General features: G+C 40.3%; 1 protein-coding gene across 2 annotated transcripts in view; it reads left to right on the top strand.

Annotated features, from left to right (window-relative positions):
* MINDY4 (MINDY lysine 48 deubiquitinase 4) overlaps nucleotides 1–19,820 on the top strand; it is an 87,756-nt gene extending 67,936 nt beyond the window's left edge. Inside the window, exons 16-18 of one of the 2 annotated variants that reach the window (XR_003998721.1) lie at nucleotides 5,756–5,936; nucleotides 9,774–9,928; nucleotides 16,578–16,602. Coding sequence is in view for 1 of the 2 variants with exons in the window: in XM_030549971.1 (XP_030405831.1) it covers nucleotides 5,756–5,936; nucleotides 9,856–9,928; nucleotides 16,578–16,626 (303 nt within the window). In the remaining variant the exon portion in view is untranslated. Of the gene's footprint in view, nucleotides 1–5,755; nucleotides 5,937–9,773; nucleotides 9,929–16,577 lie in introns of both variants that reach the window. The other variant, XM_030549971.1, reaches the window with a different exon arrangement.
* The last annotated feature ends 1,345 nt before the right edge of the window (nucleotides 19,821–21,165 follow it).

Raw genomic sequence — 21,165 nt, 5'->3', positions numbered from 1 at the left:
TGCACCCACATAGAATCCTATTGACTTCAACAGTGGCGCTGGGTGAAATTTTGATAATATATTTGTTGAAAAATGCAGTTTTGTTGACCCAAAACTATTTGCAAATTTATGTTGAGTTCACTGAATAGTTTCAGCTGAACTGAAAAAAATCAGAATATTTTGAAAATGTCAAAATAAAACTTTTTTTCCCTACACAGAGTTTTTTTGACTTTTCGATTCACTGGAAATTTTGGAAAAAAAAACCAGAACGTTTTTAGTTGGCCCAAAACAAATTTTTAAAATTTTTCAGAATTGCCAGTGAACTGATTTTATTTATTTATTTTATTTTTGCCAAGCTCTACTCAGTTTTGCAAGATGAGATTTTGCAGGAGAGGAGCTTGTAAATATAATAGTCATACCCAAGCAAACAAAAATAAGGCAGGAAATGGCAGGGTTGATATTATAAATAAATACAATTCAAGTTTCAATAACATAAAACACAGCAAGCATAAAAATTAAAACCTGTGCTAGATAAGATGGAGCTAAAAACGCATCACCCATGGCCATTCAGACACCTTATTTTTTCTGATGTGCATCCTCTTCCCATCTGAACTATAAACATTACAAGGAATGATGAGAACATTGATTGGTTTCAGCTCAATCTGTATGACTTACTAAAGCATCACAAACAGAAAAAAAAAGCCTCTGCATCATATGTATTGCTTCTGAAGAAAACTTAGCAAGAATGCAGTTGTAAGAAGATAAGATATGAATGGTGAAATATGTGCAGATCAGGAACTTTCACCCTGGCAGATACATTGGAAATGATTCTGCCACAGTAAGTGTTGGGAAGGAAAGTAAAATTTGCCATTGTGCAAGTATGAAATTAAGTCAGATGTGTAAAAAGACCACCCATAGAGTTGGAAATGAGTCTTTCTTTGCAGGTGCTCCCTTCTGAAAGGTTGACATTTTCCAAAGATGAAAATTGCCTCAGTGAAATTTACGAGAGTACTTAAGGGATTTGTAAGGGAGGGGCAAAGGGGAAAGGAAGTCTCTGTAGGATTGTAAACATGAAGTGTAAGAAGATATCTAACTCCCTATATCCCTCCCACACTTTTTGCCAGCAATAGATTAGTAAGCATCTCTCAAAATTGATGAAATATTTTGAAACTGATGCATTAGAGTTTTTAATTCATTTGCGATACGAATATAGGCTCCTTAAAAGAGGATTCTCTTTATACTTGGCCCCTGTAAAGTACATAGCGTATGGCTGGCTATAACAAAAATGACAATTGTTAAATACTAATAGGTCCAAGAGCCAGATCTCTGCAAGCTCTTAGGGTTGGTTTACACTACCATGGTAAGTGAACCTAAGTTATGCTACTTCAGTTACGTAACTGAAGTTGCCACAGCTTAGGTTGACTTACTGCAGTGTCTACACTGCGCTGTGTCATGGGGGATGCTCTCCCACTGACTTCTTACTCCTCACAGGGAGCTGAAGTACCAGATTTGACAGGAGAGTGCTCTGCCATTGACTTAGTAGATCTTCACCAGTCCCACTAAATTGACATTGCTGCATCGATCACAGCAGTGCTGATCTACCGGTAAATGTAAACATGGCCTGAGTAAATAGGCCTTGCCTAAAGATTTTCAGCAGCCCAAGAGGAGACAAGGGAATCTTTGGGTTTTTATTTATACACTCTGAATTCTGCATGTGCATCAGTATGATTTCAGAAGACAAAGATGAATGAGTCTCCCGAGTGTGAGACATCAGGAAAATATGCAAGCTCTTCTTGCTAGTGGGTGAGGCTGAGGCAAACAACTGGCTTCTTTGGCCAGCAAGAGGCAGGGGCACATAATTCATCTCCTCTTGCAGAAAACTTGGGGTATTTGACTGCTATTTTCTTCTTGAAGGTGACTACATCAGAAATAGTATCTAGGGTGGGATTTTCAAAAGCCCTCAGTGTTGGCCTAAATTTGAAGTTTGACCATTGACTTCAATGGAAGCAAGTTAGGCCAGCAAATGAGCACTTGTGAACATTGCTCCATTAGTCTAGCATATTCCCCTTCTCACTGTGTTATTGGTCTCTGGTCTCAAATCTTGGGGAGAGCTGATAGTATTTGTTTCATTGAAACTCTTGATTATCAGTCCAACTAACAACACTGTTTTATGATATAGTAAAGGCCAACTCTTCCTCTGGTGTAATTGGTGTAGCTCTGTTGTTTACAATAGCTGAGGTTTTGGCATGCAGTGTTTTAAACACTAGTGGAACACTTATTATGTTAATGCAGTATGTGCTTTTAGTTCTTTGTGCAATATACATATCTGAGGCTGCAGCGTGGGGCACGGGTCGCTTGCTGGAAGATTCTCTGCATCTTGAAGTCTTTAAACCACGATTTGAGGACTTCAATGGCTCAGACACTGGTTTGATACAGGAGTGGCTGAGTGAGATTCTGTGGCCTGTGTTGTGCAGGAGGTCAGACTAGATGATCATTATGGTCCCTTCTGACCTTAAAGTCTATGATTCTATGATTCTGCAAGCCTTACTCACATGAGCAGCCCTATTGATTTCAGTGGGACTGTTCAAATGAGTAAGAACTAAAGTGGAACCTTGGTTGGAAACCTTTTTCTATTTCCTTAATCTCACATCAACACATATGGTTTGAAGCCTTTTGGACGTTATTTTAGCAGCCATTTATGCGATGACAGCATTGTTACAAGGAAGTCACTGAGTATTCACATTTGTCTTTGATTTACATGAATACTAATATAAGCATCTTTGTAAAGTGAAATCTTTTAATCAATTTCCCTCTCATTTGAAATCTTTTGAAATCTGGGATCTAAGTATTCTCTTATTGTTATCCCTTTTATGATGTTCTATTTTTTTAGCTTTTAACTTTGCAAAATTTCTTTTGTACTTTTGAGCTAAGAATTTACAACTCCTCCCTCTCCAAACTATTGAATAAAAGGATTTGTTATGTAGACATTAACAAAGTAATAAATCAGGAAACAGTTACTTACTGAGCTAGAGAATTGTTACCTAACGTTCCAAGGAACTCTGCTTCAGGAATAGGCTTGATTTTGTGTTTATATAACATTTCAGATGCAAAATACATATCTTATTAACAAAAGTGCATCATTCACAATGCTGAGAATTTTGTTTAGATTTTTGTAATAGAATGGGCTATACAGCATATGCTGTATTTTTTCTGATTAGCTCACTTTGTTGTCTATAGGCAATGTGGCTGAGAATTGGAAGCAGCAATATATTTGCAATATATAGCATAATGTCCACAGTAGCAAATATACCTGCTCGAACCCTCTCCTGACATTTTTGTTCAGTCCCAGGAACTCAGGAATAAAGGACTTACCAGACCAGATCTAGAGCAGCAATCCACCTAGTCCAAAATCCTTTCTCTGAGAAGTGGCCAACACCAGAAGCTTTAGGGAAAGTTGCAAGAAGCTGCATACTGGACAATTATTATGGAACACCAGCCCAAAGGGAAGGTTTCTTTTTAGTTAGTGGATGAGGATTTAGTGCCTTTTTATATATTTTTATTCACCCTAATGTAACTGTGGATATTTTCATTATCCATATAAATGTCCAAATTTCTTTTGAAAGTTACTGACCCTCAGAACAAGTAGTTCTGTGTTGCAGGGATGACAATTGATCTTACGTCTCTTTGTAGAGTCATTGTCCAATACCTTGGACCAATGACAGCAGTTTTGCAGAGAATAGAAGTGGCATAAAAAGTGTAGCTAAATGGAAGGCTTCAATTTCTGTGGTTATCAGTGCAGCAGTCATCAAGATAAAATTCACAATATTAAAAAAGGAAAAAATCATATTAAAGAAAGAAGAGTAATGGATCTATGAAAATCAGACATACCACTCTAATGTTAAGTAGTTCTAAAGTTAACGTTTGTACAGCACCCAACACAATAGAGTTGGGGTCTCTAGGCACCATCTCAATAGAAATAATTATAATCATAATAAAAGCTATCCTGTTAACATAGAAGCTTTATTTTTCTCTTTAGTTTCCCTAAACAATTTCTGGAAGATAAAACAGTCAGCAGTTCCATGGGGAAAACAAAGCGGCTTTGTGTTCAGATGCCATATTTCAATTACAGGAATATAGCAAATAACTAAATGTCTTTTATCAGAGGGGTAGCCGTGTTAGTCTGGATCTGTAAAAGCAGCAAAGAGTCCTGTGGTGCCTTATAGACTAGCAGATGTATTGGAGCATGAGCTTTCGTGGGTGAATACCCACTTCGTCGGATGCATGGAACAGATTAAGGCAGGAAAAGAAAATCTAGAATAAATCTCTTATTGACTTCAGTGGATATAGGAGCATGGCCTAAATAATTTACATAGTATGTTGTAAACACCGGAAAACACAGTATGTTGTAAACACCGGAAATATATGTATATTGCACAAATATATATATATAGACATATATAAAATAGACATATATAAAAACATGCACCCCAAGAAGAGTTTTTACCCCAAAAAGGAAGTTGTGTCAGAGACTGTATGAAGTCCAGTGGGGACTTTGCTATTGCTATCGATTTTACATGGAAGGTGGTCAAATTCTACAGTGGTGGGCAGCAGGATAAAACCCTATGATAGATAGATAGATAAAGTTAGGTTATCATTCAAGAGCCATCAATACAACTGTATTTACTTATATTTCAAACTATTGGGAGATTTAAAAATAATAGCCATTCAAGTAAGTTACACTTGATATTTTTTTTCCATGAAGAATGCTTAGGGCTATATTTTGCCTTTAGTCTGTGGATAGAACTTCCATATGAGGTCAGCAGGAGTTGCAAATGTGACTTGAGAGCATGATAAGGCCCTTGCAATTGAAGGCTAAAAAAAAGAACTGAAGTTTATCAAAGGCAGCCAATACTTATGCGTTGATTTTACTCCATCTGAGAATCTTTCCGTTTTAGTAATAATGGAAATGGTTGTTCAACCTCAAAAGATTGTATTGTTTTATTCTAATCATTAAAAACCAAACCAAACCCAACCCTCTGAATTTAAGATGCCAATGAAAAATGTGTCTCTATGAGGGGATTGTATTCGATTGTAAACTCTTCAGAGCGGGGATTTTGTCTTCCAAAATGTCTGTACAGCACCTAGGAATAACTAAATCATCATCATCGAATTACTCTACTCTTTCCAGTGTGGTTTATTAACTACTGCAGGTAACTGGATTCTGCTTGCTTCTGAATTCCAGGGATGGAATCCTGGGCCCATTGAAGCCAATGGGAGTTCGGCCACTGACTTCAGTCAGGCCAGGATTTCACCCTCTGTGAAGAAGAGATGTTCTTAACTGTGGTTAGCTAACTCAGTTTAAAATAGCAGTGAAGATACAGTAAACTGGATTTTAACTTAGGTTAGTAACTTGAGTTTAACCTCAGGTTCCTCTGTAGGCTTTTCACTCAAGCTGCTATGCTAAGTTAATGGCCAAGTTGCAGTGTCTTCACTTCTAATTTAACCCCTATTAATTAACCAAAGCTAAGAACACACCTTTGTTGCAGTGAAAAATATACTGTATCTATGTGTAATCTTGGGCAAATTACTGGACCGAATTGTGCCTCAGTTTACCTAATTGTAAAAATAGGGGAAATAACCCGTACCAGATTTAGTGGTGTACTATGAGCCTTAATTAAGGTTTGTTGAAAGTGATACATAAATGAAAATTATTGTTATTTCTTTTATTGTACACTATTAACTGTTTTATTTTTCATGCTCTCTCTCTTTCTTCCAGGTTGGCTGCTATTTGAAGACCCCTAGGTACCCAATTTGGGTCGTGTGCAGTGAAAGCCATTTCAGTGTGCTCTTTTGCTTGAGAAAGGACTTACTAGGTGACTGGAAAACGGAAAGGAGATTTGATCTCTATTACTATGATGGCCTGGCCAACCAGGAAGAGGAAATACGATTAACAGTTGGTAGGTATAGGACAACCTTTGCATTTCCTCTACAGTGACGTCACACCTGAAAGAACAGTCCTGATAATATAACCCAAATCTAGCCAGCTGTTGATGGTATCAGACTAGTAGAGGTTTGGTGCCCATTGACTAGCTTTCCATTATTAGTTACAATAAATAGTGGTTCACATCATGATGATTTTGAGGTTAAGGGGCCTTAAATGCACTATTTCCCAGAATCTCCTACACCCTTAAAGAAAGCTGATTTCTAAGGGCTAGATTGTGATCTTGTCTACTGAGACTCACAGGGCCATAAACCAGTTGTGTTTGGATAGGCTCCACATGTCTGCAGACGCAGGGGACAAAGTAGATACTGCAGGCTCAGTATTTCCCCCTGCCCTTGCAGGATGGGTGGGAAATGGCAGAGAGGGTGGGGAATGGTTACAGTCGTAGCTCGAACCTTAATGCTCCTTGGGGACAGCTGAGTTGGTGCAGGGAATATAGTAATCTGCTGCTAATAAGGTCCAATTCCTTCCTTGGATTGCTTGTGAGGCAGCACACCTATACACTGCCCTTTAGTCATGGCTAGTTGTAAATGGACAATCTGGCCACTCATTAAACAGAGCTGATGTGCCCAACCTTCAGAGTTGTAGTGTGGAGTTGTGGGTGCTCAGGAGCAAGATTTGGTCTTTGGTAAGCGAAAGTGTAGCAGCACCACAGTTTGTATCTTCTTACTCAAATACACCTAGATTCCACCCTACTGGGATGATTATGATGGTTGTAGGTTGTCTCAGTGATGAGCTGCCAAAATCTTAGGAACTGGTTCCCTACCGGTTCTTCGGTGGCGAGTCCTTCACTCGTTCCAGGTCTTTGGTGGCATGGTGGTGGCGGATCCTTCAATGCCGCCAAAGACCTGAAGTGAGTGAAGGCCCCGCCGCTGAAGTGCTGCCAGTGAGTACAAGCCCCTTCCAGTAAGGAACTGCCTGGTGAGTACAAGCCCCACATGCCTCCCAAAACAGCCTATCCCCCCCATCTGACCCACGCCCACGTCCTGCCCCTACTGCCCCCTCAGAACCCTCAACCCATCAACCCCTCCACGCCTTGTCCCCTGAGCACCCCCTCCTGAGACCCCCCCCTTAACTGCCCCCTAGGAACCTACCCCCTACCCAACTGGCCCTGCTCCCTGTCCCCTAACTGCCCCGACCCCATTCACTACCACCTTGACAGAACCCTAGAACTCCCACACCTACCCAACCCCCCCGTTCCCTGTCTCCTGACCGCCCACCCAGAACCTCTGCCCCCTCCAACTGCTCCCTGCCCCTTATCCAACCCCTCCTCCCGGCCCCGCCCCCTTACCATGCCGCTCAAGGCAGCATGTATGGATGCCGCGCGACTTGCTGGAGCTCACAGCCCCACCCCCTTACCATGCCGCTCAAAGCAGTAGGAGCTGCAGAGCTGCCCAGGATCGATCCAGAGCGCTGGCACTGGCAGCGCAGCACGCTGAGGCTCTGTGAGAGGGGGGAAGGCAGGGGAAGGGCCAGGGGAGCCTCCCCGGCCAGGAGCTCAGGCGGGCCAGACAGGACAGTCCCACGGGCCGGAGTTTGCCCATCCTTTTAACAACCGGTTCTAAATTGGCTTCTACATTTAACAACCGGTTCGCGTGAACCGGTGCTAACGGGCTCCAGCTCACCACTGGGTTATTTCCATAAATAAACAAACTTCCAGGTACCCATATGTGGTCTATTTCAGAAGTAAGAAGACTTACTAGCATATATCGTCCAAAGGGCCACTAGGAGAGAACATTTATTATAAATAGTTCCTGCTACCCTTACACACAGCTACTACATTTATTTTTTCATATGCCCCCAATTTTTTTGAAACATGTGCCTCTCAGGCTAACCTTTTCTGTGATTTTTTCAAATGTTTTTGTAAGTTTGAGAAAAAACATTTCAGTTTTTGTGTTATTGAAAAGCACCAACACACTCTTTTGGTTCAAGCCAGTCTTATTAAGTTGTCCCTGGTCAAGGAGAACCCTTACTTATTAATTGTTTCTAACGGCAGCGAGTTTCAGTTTGTGGCAAGGACGTCTTTTATCAGCATAGAGACCTAAGTTCTGTTTACACCTCTGCTACTAACGTCTGTATACTTGGACACGTCACTTCACTTCTGTTGTTCTTAGTTTATCCATCAGTAGAACAGGAATAATAATACTTGCTCACACTTTGAGATCTGTGGATGAGAAATTGCTAATTATTATTTTGTGCATTATTTCTTTGTACCATGCAACCAACTCTTATGACTCCAATTTATTTCTCCTCTGGAATTAGGCTTGGATTCAGAAGTATGTTTTAAGTTTAAGGCATCACACCCTCAAATGGTTTACACTACTAAATCTTTTCTTATCTTTGGAATTTTGCGGTATGGCATTAACTCCAAATAGTTTCACCATTCCAGCTAGAAAATCTCTCCAAGACTCCTCTGAGCCTGTTGTATGTCTTTGAAGAGAGCCATCCTGCTCAGTACAAACTTTGTTTGGTCTCGAGAAATGTTGGAGTTCTTTAACATCTCCTAAAAAGTGGAACTGAGTCTTCTGAGGTCGTATGTGCTGTGCTTTCTTTGACCAGATGTGCAAAAGTAGCGTTCCTTGAAATAATGCCCTTTGCCCAGGGCTGTAATGCCTAACAAAGAAGGCAGGATCAAGGCCTGGTAAAGCCTTTTGCAAAAATAGAGAAAGAGTCAAGAAGTGGCAAGCAGAAGTAACTTCATTTGGAGTGGACCAGAACACAATCGATGTAGGACTTTACTGATGCACAGTGTCATGCTAGCCCTTTGCGTAGGGGCAGATTTTATCTATGGTGCTCACTCATATGGACCCATTTGCTGCAAGTTAGAAAGAATACCTGTTATCTCTTTCCAAAAAATAGAGCAAATCCATGGTCGCAGAACTTCACTCTGCCTTTACAGGGCAAAAAGGGCCTTCTTCCCCACAGACAGTCCTACTCAGATATAGGCGGCAAATAGGCTAATTTATTTGGAGCGAACGATGCACTCCATGAGAACGTTACATGACTCTCATGTTTCACCCATGTGCCTTTGTCAGTTATTCAGGGAATCTCCGTGGGTTCAAGGTTATTTATTATATATTTTACACAGAACTTTCAAAAAAGAACAACTTTTTTTGGGCTTCTGGAGAGATGTTGCTGATCTTTATAATGATTACAGTTGATGACCATCTATGTATCTTACCCCATTCAAACATCCATTGAACTTAGAACTCTTTAAAATGGAGTTCTCAGGAGAATACAGTCATTTACTAATTGCTGGGGAAAATATAACTGTAGTTGAAGTTATTAGAAGGTGGCCTTTTCTGCAGAGGCACGTTCACCACCCATAACTCCAAGGCAGCTGCCATAGGTTACAGTAAATAGTTTGATTGACTTAATTGGATAGTAATTGAATGAGGCTATTGGGTATTTGCATATATATTGATTACTGTACTTCCCGTTAATAAGAGTCTTGTCCCACATTTAAGAAGAGAGGTCATGTGTGTGCTACTATAGACTTTGTGGGAAAAGGATTGGTGAAACATAATTGGTTCTGAATGGCAGGGTACCATTTTTAAATAATAGAAGTAAAACGTATGAGATTTTCAGACTATCATACTTTTCTTTAAACTACACCTTTGCTCATAGTACATTACCAGACTCATCCTGAACGGAATCGGCAAATTTATGATAATATTTGATCTGCCATCCCATGCTAATACTAACTGTGTGCAGTGATTTGGAAAGAGGATTTAGCATGTAGATTATAAGCTCTTTGGGGCAGGGACTATCTTCTTGTTCTGTGTTTGTACAGTGCCTAACACAGTGGGGCTCTGATCCGTGATGTTGACTCCCAGGCATGATGGTGATGATAAATATCTGAAATGTCTCTGCAGATACAGTTCAGCCTTACACTGAAGATAAAGAAAATGACCTTATTCCTCCACTTGAGCACTGTATAAGGACGAAGTAAGTAACCCTCATCTAAAATTGTGTGGCACTGATAGTTTCAGTTCTCAATTTTTTTTCTCAAAATGAGGTTTTGACTTGCCATAAAATAAGCATGTTCGGCTGAGTTATACAGAGTTGTTGGTTAACAAAAAGAAAGGACCTCCATGAACCAGAGCTGGATAACAAAACATCAGAAATAAGGTTCTAGTCCTGTATGATGTTCTGATGACCACAGTAATGGGCTGGGATGTTCAATTCAGTGCTTAAAGAAACCGTCAGTAAATCATTAAGAGCTGGCTGCATTGCAGTAATTCTCCTTGACTTCCATAGGACCAGATTTGGGCCCCCAAAAGCAATTTGTTACAAGAGCAAAAAATGCATGAACATAAGAACAGCCATACTGGGTCAGATCAAAGGTCCATCTAGCCCAGGGTTCTGTCTTTTGACAGTGGCCATTGCCAGGTGCCCCAGAAGGAATGAACAGAAGAGGTCATCATCAAGTGATCCATCCCCTGTTGCCCATTCCCAGCTTCTGGCAAAAGGAGTGAAAAGGAGAAGAAAAGCCCTTTTTTCTGTCCTTTTAAATGTCCAGATTCAAAGCACAGGGAAGCAGGAGCAACTGTAATATGAATGGGATTTAGCCATGAATGGGGAAACCGCAGACAATGCTCTGAGCTTAACAGAGCAAACAGTACTGTAAGATAAACATGCATGCTTTAAATAAAACATGAGCAGGTGGGCAGAATAGGGTATTTGTATGGTTACTCATAAATACAGTGGATATGCTGCTATAATAGCATTATCTCAGACAGCTGATGGTATAGATGTCATCCTGGTGATGGCCGTTATAGGTAAGGCTGCCAAACAGTTTCTATCATAATTTTCTATTTTCACATGCTCACAACTTTCTGAAACATTCAACCTTTTAACAAAAATATTCCCTGCTTGGGGTCAGCCCGATGGTGCTTTTATTGGTTGATTTATTTTTTCTTATTGAAGGTTCGAGTAAAATCCTTTCCATCTTTGGTGATGGTGAAAAAAATCTCAAATATTTCTGTAGTAAAAATTTTTTTGACCACCCTTTCTTTTATTGTGCTAACTACACCTCTCCCCCCCCCCATTGCAGTCCTGGCTTTTTAAAAGGCATCTATGAGGAGTACGTGATTTCTCAAGATTGCAAAATACCATGTTTTTACACAATGTTCTGACTGTTTGAAGAAATGGGACTGACCATGCACAATAGAAATTGTTTTTGTTTTCTTAGGTAAGCTTTTAGGCCAAATTCTGCCCTCAAATATGCACAACTCTCACTGCAATGGAAATTTCATGCACATATCAGAGGACAGATTTTGGTACTTAAAAATAAGTGTGGTGGTCATGGTTGTGCAGATATTTAAGGGCTTAATCCAGTTCACACATTGAAGTGGATGAGAAGATTCCCAATTGTGTCAGTGGAGGGGGAGGGGGAATATGTGCATAACTAGCTAAACTAAGAAATGTATCCTCTCCACTGGCAGAGCTTGGAAAATCCCGTAACTGGGTATCTCTGAACCAAGAAACATACACACATTGTTGGTGAAGACTGTAGCAGCACAAACATCTCCAATTTTTTTAATTTCCTATTGTTATCACCTCCCCTCCCCCATTTTTCTTTTAAAAAACAAATTGGGACATTAACTGTCAAACACCATTGCAATGCAAAGCTGATATTACATAGTCAACATTACAGAAAGTTAGAAAAGGCAGATCGTAACATTACAACAGATACATTGGCACAGCTACATTGCATGTATGGGATGCCTCTATTCTCATGACCTGGCTAAACACACGGCCTAACAAATGACACAAAAAGAACAGGAGTACTTGTGGCACCTTAGAGACTAACAAATTTATTTGAGCATAAGCTTTTGTGGGCTACAGCCAACTTCATCGGATGCATAGACTAGAACATAGAGCAAGAAGATATTTATGAATACAGAGAACATGAAAAGGTGGGAGTAGCCATACCAATGGTAAGAGGCCAATCAATTGAGATGAGCTATCATCAGCTGGAGAAACAAAAACTTTTGAAGTGATAATTGAGATTACCCATAGATTTCCCCATGTTAAGTATCCTCACATCTTTTATGGGTCATCTCGATTATCACTTCAAAAGCCCATGAGCTTATGCTCAAATAAATGTGTTAGTCTCTAAGGTTCCACAAATACTCCTGTTCTTTTTGTGGATACAGACTAACACAGCTGCTCCTCTGAAACCTAACAAATGACAGTTTAGATGTGAAACCTATACCCAAAGAATACACAGGATGGGCAATGCAGACAAAGTTAAATTTGTTGTTATAATCACTTTGTTTCCTGACTTTTGGGGATTGCCATATTGCAACACAATTCTATACAGTGGGTTTTTTAAACTTTTCCCTATGTTAATTTTTAGAGGATGGAATTAAAAATGAATTCCACTATCAACAAAAAGAACAAGAGTATTTGTGGCACCTTAAAGACTAACAAATTTATTTGGGCATAAGCTTTCGTGGGCTAAAACCCACTTAGATTCTATGGTGCCACAAGTACTGCTCGTTCTTTTTGCTGATACAGACTAACACGGCTACCATTTCTGAAACCCTTCCACTATCAGCCTATCTGGTTTGTGTCCGTTCTAAGCATGAAAGGCTGTCTCATTGATCTGTCTGTCTAGTGCTCTTATTGATAAGCTGCTAATCATTGTACTGTAGCCTGTCAGCAGGCAGCCAATCAATGAGTAGCAAGTCCAGAGGGTGGTCATGTTACACTCCTTTTCCCAGCCCCCATTTGATTACTGTGTTTCTCAGAATCACCAGAAGGCACGGAGGAAAAATGAAACACAAAGATTGTGTGTTCTTATGTGTAACAGAAAATCCATATGCTAAGTATGTTCTGGAAACAAAGGTTATTATAAAGCAGGTATTGGAGTATACATGCAAAGAGAAAAAGAGAGAGAGAGAGAGAGAGAGGAAAAATATTTTATATGGTATAGGCAGAGCAGAGGAAATACTTCAAAAAACCCCTTGTATTAAACAAAAACAATCCCTAGTCCCTACTTGATCCCTGTTGCCATAAAACTCTCGCTATGGAGGCAAGAATAGCTGCAAGATTTAGGGGAAATTTGTTGTTTGCCCGTCTAGATTCTCAGAACCAAGAAGTTTTGTGGAGGACTCCAATCCTGGATAGGGATTTTCAAGAGAACTCAATTTTTCCCTTTCTTTCTCGCTATTCTGTTCTGTTCTATACAGGTTCTTACATCATGCCCATCACCGTAGTAACTGAGAACCTTCCAGTAGTGCAGGAGGTAGTTTCAACTAACATCTGTCACGTGTGGTTTGTTCTCTCATCCGCTTCCTAGGAGGAGAAATGGGTGTGCAGTGCAGGGTTTTTGTTTGTTCTTTTGAGGGGCATTTTGAGGGGGAAGGTGCTTTAATTTTATTTTAATGTCCATGTTGCTCTGAGAAGACAAGGTCGGAGAAGTGCAGTTTGCCTTTGGAGCAGGAGGCAACACAGTCTGAACATTGCCTCCTGATGTTGCTTCCAACTGCAAACTCCCAACCAAGAAGTCAGAGCAACCACATGCACTTCCATTGTGCCTCCCAGCTCCAGACATCTGGGGAAGCAGTTAGAATGTGCATCCTTGGGTTGTTCTGGCGATGCCATGCAGACTTCAGGAGAACACGCTTGTATCATAGTCCCTGTCCTCAGTTGTTTTCTGTCTTCAGCAATGGAAAAAACATCTGTCAGCTCTGCCTGAGGGAACAAAACTTTGATCTTACTTTATCATCTAAATTCAGCAATACATTTTATTAACCCATAGCCTCTACCTTCCTCTGCAGTTCCTGGGCTATGCAGTAGCAGAATACAGCTGTTGTCCTTTGAAGTTACACACTCCACTGGGACAATAGGGATGTACCAAATACCATATGCAGGGCAGCACTGCAAGTACATTTCACCCTAAGTTACTCACACATTATGCAACAGCCAAATAATTAGCACAGCACCAGCTTTATGAACTTTATTCTAGACTGAATGCTCTGGAAAGGCTTAATTCAGGCTCCTTTGAAGTCAATGGCAACACTCCTATTAACCTCAATGGGCTTTGGATGAGGCCTCAAGTGAATGGCAGGAGTAAGAGTTTCTTGTTATTGTTAATCTGATAAAGTAGAATTGAATCAAAAGCAAAAATTGCAGGGTAGAGTTGAGGTAGGGTAGCATGGGGGGAAGCTTCAACTGCCACTCTCCATGCCCTGCCTATTCTGCCAATAAGGAAAGAACTTACCCCGCACCTGACAGTTCAGCACTTCATGTGAGTTCATGAAAAGAAAAATACTGACATTCCAGCATCTTCAACTCAAGCTTTTATAAGAGGTGAACAACAAAGGGATTTTTTTTTTCTTGCAGCCTACCAATAGCTCAAGGGAAGTGGTTTGTAAATCAGTAAGGAAAATCAGTGTTGTTATGGGAGTTGTCCTGACTTTTGCCACAGAATATTTTTTCTACTTTTGTTTTTGCTGAATACTTAATTAGAAAGAAAAACATTGTCAGTGTAACATGACTAACGTGTCTCAATGTGCAGCAGGAAGAGTGGTGTCTGCCATAACTATGGTATTTCAGTACTTTAGTTGATCACACATTCACCAGAGTGCTTTTTCTACCATGTGGTTTTCATTTGCCAATCCAGACAGTTGTATCATATCATCCCACCAGCTCCTGATGATGGAAGCTGATGTGGTAGGCCGAGTGTGCAAGGAATAGTGATGTATCTGAGCTCTGTAGCATTGTCAAAGAGGCCAGGAGAGGATGGGGATTATATTTCTTAGCCATATATTACTGCTTTTTTGGTCACATCAGGAAGGATGTTGATAAATTGGAGAGGATTCAGAGAAAAGCCACAAGAATGATTAAAGAATTAGAAAACCTGCCTTACAGTGATAGACTCAAAGAGTTCAATCTATTTAGCTTAATAAAGAGAAAGTTAAAGGGTGACGTGATTACAGTCTAGAAGTATCTACATGGGGAACAACTATTTAGTAATGGGCTCTTCAATCTAGCAGAGAGAAGTATAACACTATCCAATGGCTGGAAGCTCTAACTAGACAAATTCAAACTGGAAATAAGGAATAAATTTTTAACAGTAATTAACTATTAACAACTGGTAACAATTTACCAAGGGTCATAGTAGATTCTTCATCACTGACAATTTTTAAATCAAGATTGGATGTTTTTCTAAAAGCTCTCCTCTAGGAATTATTTTGGGGAAGTTCTATGGCCTGTGTTATACAGTTCAGACTAGGTGATCACAATGGTCCCGTCTGACCTTGGAATCTATGAATCTCTTTCTGAACTTTTTGCAGTGATTCCAATGTGATTCCAATTCAAATGTCCACAAAACTTTCAAGCCAGATCAAAGTAACTGGTGTTTGGAATGTATTAGACTGGAGGTGATTCATTTTCAGATGCTTCGAAACAGGCACTGGCAAATATTAAATGTACAAGTAGCTGTTTGTGTGTGTAGCTCAAGTAATGCTTCTTCTAAATACCCAATTGTACTCTCCATGGGCCTGATCTTCAACCCAATGAGGTCATTAGTAAGACTCCCATTGACTTCAATGGGCTTTGGATCAAGCCCAGTGTCTTTCTCTAAGTTTGACAATGCCTAGCACACTTTGGGTTCTGCTGCAAATTACTGAATAAATATGTTGATGTATACAGATGAAGAGACCCATTTGAAAATGCTCTCCTAAATATGTATCTTTGCATTATTTCTAGGGCAGGGCAGTGGCAGATAAGAGAAGATATAGAATTTTCCAGTAGACTTGTGTCTATTGAGCTTTTGAAAGAAATAAACACGTGCAGCAGCAGCAGAATGTACTTTCCTGGGCTTAGGGTCACAAATACAAATCACCTATTCAGAGGCCCATCTATTTAGGAATGTGCAAATTGCCTAGTGGCATTTGAGAGTTTAGAGCAGTAGTAGTTGCTTAGGGGATAACCCTTATAGAGATCACTAAGAGACCACAAGAAAGATGTGTCAAATCTTTGCTGGGGAGTGAAGTTGAGGCAGAAGACAGTATATAATAGGAACAACTATTTGATTTTAAGTATGTGCCTCTGATTACAGTGGAAGGGGAAGATAAGGAGTTTTCAAATGTGTCCCCCCTTTGTTTCTCATCTGATACTTGGCCTTAACAAAGTTTAAATAAGACCAGTAATATTATCCCCAGAAAACACATTAGGAAGCCTGGAATTTAGGCAGTAAACTGGGATTTGAAAAGGAGTCTAAGTGGGGAGCTGCTCCAAATCCCATTGAAATCTAATGGGAGTTGGGTACCTAACTCCCTCAGATGCCTTTCAAAGTCTCACCCTTGAATATTAAGGGCAGAAACCTAATACGAGACCTTTTAGTCTCCAGGCCAATTCAGTTTTGGGGCCCCCTCTGCAGAGAGTGCCAGCCAGCATGCAAATGGGTTCCAGTTGAAGCCGTGGTTCCAGACAGGTGGATTCCTGTTGAATACATAAAGGTAGTGGTTGACTTTAATGGGTCCACCCCAATTAAACACACCCTGCGCTATTTTTTTTGGAGGAGAACCACTCCAACTGGCACCATAACCTATTAGAATAAAACAATCTCTTTCATCCTTAGGTGGAAAGGAGCCGTTATTGACTGGAATGGCACAGAACCCATCTTGTGACTGAACTGAAATAAAAGGAAACCGCTAGAACAGCACGCTCTTATTCTCACCATTAAGGAAGCAGGGCAAAACTCCTGGCCGCTTTTGCAATGTACGGTGAAGCTGAGTGACACGCTGCATGCAGGCAGGCGGGAAGAATTTCACCTTGCGCTTCAGATATTCCATCCATTGTGTAAACATCATTTACGTAAATTCTCTGTCACTTCCTTTTATGCACAATGTGTGAAAGTAGACAGAACCTCCACTGCCAAAAAAATCTTTCAGACAAAGCAGTAAAGCTGTCAACTTCTGCTTGAGTTCCATTGCTGGGTTCATTCTGCATCTTGCAAGTTTCTTCAAAGATAAGACAAAAGAAGCTGTGCCCAGATTTCTTTGACATTGGTTTTTCCTTCTCCCCCACCACAGCCGCCACCCAAGGAAACCAAGGTACAAATGTGAATCACTGCTAGAGAAAGAAGTTATCTTCTTTCACTAGTTTTTGTAGTTCACACTATCCAATGAACTGGTTATTAACACTGTAGGCACTTGCAATATGGCCTGGACTACACACAGTTTTTGTACTAGTGTAACTAGGTGGGGATATCATATTTACTGATATCTTTATACTGGTACAAGCCCTAGTGTGGAATCCTGTTATACCAATATAAGGGTCCCTGTACCAGTAGAATTTATTCCTCTTCCTGTACAGGCGACTATATCTATATTATGAACATCTGCAGCCATAGCTGTGTCAGTCTGAGATTTGAAGAGGGAGATCTCTGCCCAACATAGCTGTGCCAGGAGAAGCTCTTAGAGTAAATACAGCAATACTGGCAACACTTTGCTTTTACTGATATAGCTTGTTTCATGCATGGGGGGTGGTTTTACTATATCAGGACAAAGTGCATCTATGCTAGCACAGCTGCACCTATACTAGAGATATCTCTACACTAGTGAGACTATGAGTTTGTCTTCACTATGGAGCTAAATCAGCGCTGCTGCAATTGATGCAGCAACATCTATTTAGTGGGTCTAGTGAAGACATGCTCAATCGATGGGAGAGCGCTCTCCCATCAATTTCTGTGCTCCACTTCAACGAAAGGCGGAAACAATGTTGGCAGGAGAGTGTCTCCCATTGACATAGTATAATGTGGGCCCCGCGGTAAGTAGATCTAAACTACGTCTCCTTGAGTTATGCTACTAATGTCACTCAAATGGCATATCTTAGATCTACCGTCAGCATTAGTGTAGACCTGCCCTAAATTGGTATAGCTATGTCAGCGTACCTATGCCACCATAGCCATGTAATGCAGACACAGCCTATTCTGACAGAAGAAGTTTTTCTATTGATGTAGGAACACCACCTCCCTGAGCAAAGTTAACTATGTCTACACTGGGGATTATGTCAGCATAGCTAGGTCCATCAGGGTGTGGTTTTTCAACCCCCTGACAGACTGAGGTCTATATAACTTTTCACTGTAGCCCAGGCCTCAGATCACTTTGCTTGTGCAGTATACTGGCATCCTGTACAGGTAAATGGTTCTAGTGTAGACGTAACCGGAATAAGCTATGCCACTATATGCACTTTTATACTGGTATAACTGCTGCCACATTAGGGGTGTTGTACCACATGAACTATTCTGACATAGTTAAAACCATACCACTTTTGTGTATAGATAAGGTCTAAGATGTTTTGCTGCTTCGCAACTGTAAAAAAACAGAGGCGCCATAATGTTCTGCATTTAAGATGCACATATCTGTGACAGGTTCTGTTCCTAACAGTTGAATAAAAGGCATGTGTAAAAACATATTCTTTCAGTTAATCCAGAGACTACCAAACCCAGAGCTAGGGCTTCATGAATGAACTGTGTGAGGGTTATGTTGCAAATAAAATGTGCAGACCTGGCCAGATCAATCAAAAGAACAATGGAACAAAAAATTTGAAACAAAGCAACAATATTAGTTACTAATGGAAAGGCAACAGAGAAGTAGTGTATCTATCATTTATTCCTTTGCCTTTGGGAGCAGCTCTCATAAAATGTCTGTTTTTTATGTTCAAAATGGTACCCTAGGAATATCTATTTTTTTCAGTTATCCACTTTGTCGTCATTTAATATTTAGTTTCTACTTTTCTATCAATAATAGTACAATTTTTCAGACTGACTTTTCAGATTAAAACTTAGTTTTACATTCGCATATATTCAGACAAGTTACAGCAGAGTACTCAACTACACAGAAACGTATGGACACCTAGGAAATTATCACTAGCTATAGATAGATGAGCCTGTCTGAATGTGAACCAGGACACCAAACAGAAATTGTTTTTAGTATAAAAAGTCTTTGGATATGTACCCTCTTCCTCTGTTGCTTCCAGTTCCCGGCAGGCCTTCTACTTTCACATATCTGGGTCTCTGCTGGTCTGGTAAGGTTAGCTAGGCCAGATACTGTACTTAAACCTTGTGAGATCAAAACCTTCCATTAAAGTAAAGATCATCAGGAGCTGGAAGATCTGGTTTCTATTCCTGGCTCTGCTACAGTTATATGGCCTTTGCCTAGTCCCTTAACCTCTCTGTGCTTAGGTTTCCTCATCTGCAAGATGGAGATAATAACACCTACCTCACAGGTGTGTTGCGAGGCTTGATCAATTACTGTTTGTAAGGTGCTTTTTGAATCCTGATCGGAAGGTACTATAAGAGAGCAAAGGAAGTTGGTGATGAATTCCTGGGGTCAGATATAATGAGAGAAAATATCTTTGTGGGCCCTTGAGTCTGCAAAAACCCAGGTGCATGTGAGATGTCAATAGAACACCTAGCTGGACCCTTGTAGAAAGAGTGCCAATCCCAAGAACATCTTCCAAATAGAATATCAACAAAGGTAGAGGGTCTGTTGGGGTTTAGGGAGCTGTTTAGTGTCAGGAAGATACAGGGAATCTTCAAGATGTAAGAGACAGGAAGTTGGAACTTAAGACAAAGGAAGTATAGAACCAGGGAAAGAGGGAATGTTTTGGTTAGGCCTGGGAGGTTATAGGAGTGGAGGTAAGGAAAAGGGGAGTGTAGATATGCATATGAACGTCTGAGTCTTTATCCAAACCAGACTGTAGAGACTTGAGTCTCTTCTGTGACTGGCAAGTATTTTCGCTGAAAATTAAGTATCAGAGGGGTAGGCATGTTAGTCTAGATCTATAAAAAGCGACAAAGAGTCCTGTGGCACCTTATAGACAGAAGTATCGGAGCATAAGCTTTCGTGGGTGAATACCCACTTTGTCAGACGCATGTGGTGAAAATTTCCACCACATATGTCTGACAAAGTGGGTATTCACCCACGAAAGCTTATGCTCCGATACATGTGTTAGTCTATAAGGTGCCACAGGATTCTTTGTCACTGAACGTTGTTTTTCATCACAGTAGAATCCTATGGATCCAACTTCCTCTGATCCAAGAAGACCTGTTACCTGTCATTGTTATGACCTCCCACACATGCCATTTGCTTTCAAAAGTCCCCTGTGTACCTGAAATCTTTTTATCTGAATAAAATCCAAGTCCCATTTCATCCAGATGGAAGATACAGTCAAATCCTGTATATCAGAAAGCCAGAAATAAATGTGCTCAGTACAATTCCACAAAATCACTGTATGTGTATATTGATTAACTTCCACTCCTACAGCATAGTTCTCCATGACTTGGCTGGGGCCCTGAGGATCTGCACATTGCTAATATACTTCCACCCCCATCAGGGCTCACAATACAGCCACCATCCTGGCTAAAAGGCACTGAGGGGTTCGATCTTCAGAGCTCAGAGATAGCTCTCCGGGTAAGAGGAATCACTGATGAAAGATGTTTGGTAATCCTTCTCTCAAAGGTGATGAGGGCTTATCTTGGTCCTGAGACTAAGGTACTGGGATCCTTACTCAGATCTAATTCTTCTGCATGACATTACAGAGCATCAACATTATAACTGTTCATACTACCCACAGGCCTGATGATCAACCCACTTGCGTGATTCTATTTCATTTAAAATACTAGTGAACACTGATGATTGCAAATGTATAGATCTCTTTTTGGATAGGACAAGTATAAAGGGCCCCCCAGATTTTGTTTTCTCTAGGGGCTCAGTGGCAATATAGAAACACAATTCTATGCAGAATCGCATCTTGTTCCAGCAAATTGACTCTGTTTTTTATACTACATTTTCCTTTTCATTGTTTCCCCTTTTGGTTTTCATTGTTCTCCAGATGTGACTTCCTGAAACTAACAAAGCAGCAACTCTTTGCAAAACTGCATTTAAAATCTGTAATATTCATAAATTGCAGTATATCTTAATTTCATGCTCATTCCTTCTATAGTGTTATAAATGTACCTTCTTCTTAAAACAGACCTCTTAGTAGACAACAGAAGTGACATATTGCATATTCAGATGAGGATTTGATCAGAAATTGAGTAAATTTATATGATCTGTCACCTTTATGGAAAATATACCTTTCAAACCAATAGTAATATCTTTGATCCCTCACCCCTTTTGAGTAATGAATTTGTTAGTGGAAATTAAACCAAGAGATTTGAA

This window comes from Gopherus evgoodei, chromosome 2 (genome assembly GCF_007399415.2).
Source record: "Gopherus evgoodei ecotype Sinaloan lineage chromosome 2, rGopEvg1_v1.p, whole genome shotgun sequence".
Taxonomy (NCBI): Eukaryota; Metazoa; Chordata; order Testudines; family Testudinidae; genus Gopherus; species Gopherus evgoodei.
Note: the sequence above shows the minus strand (reverse complement) of the source record. Positions and strands in the feature narration are given on the sequence as shown.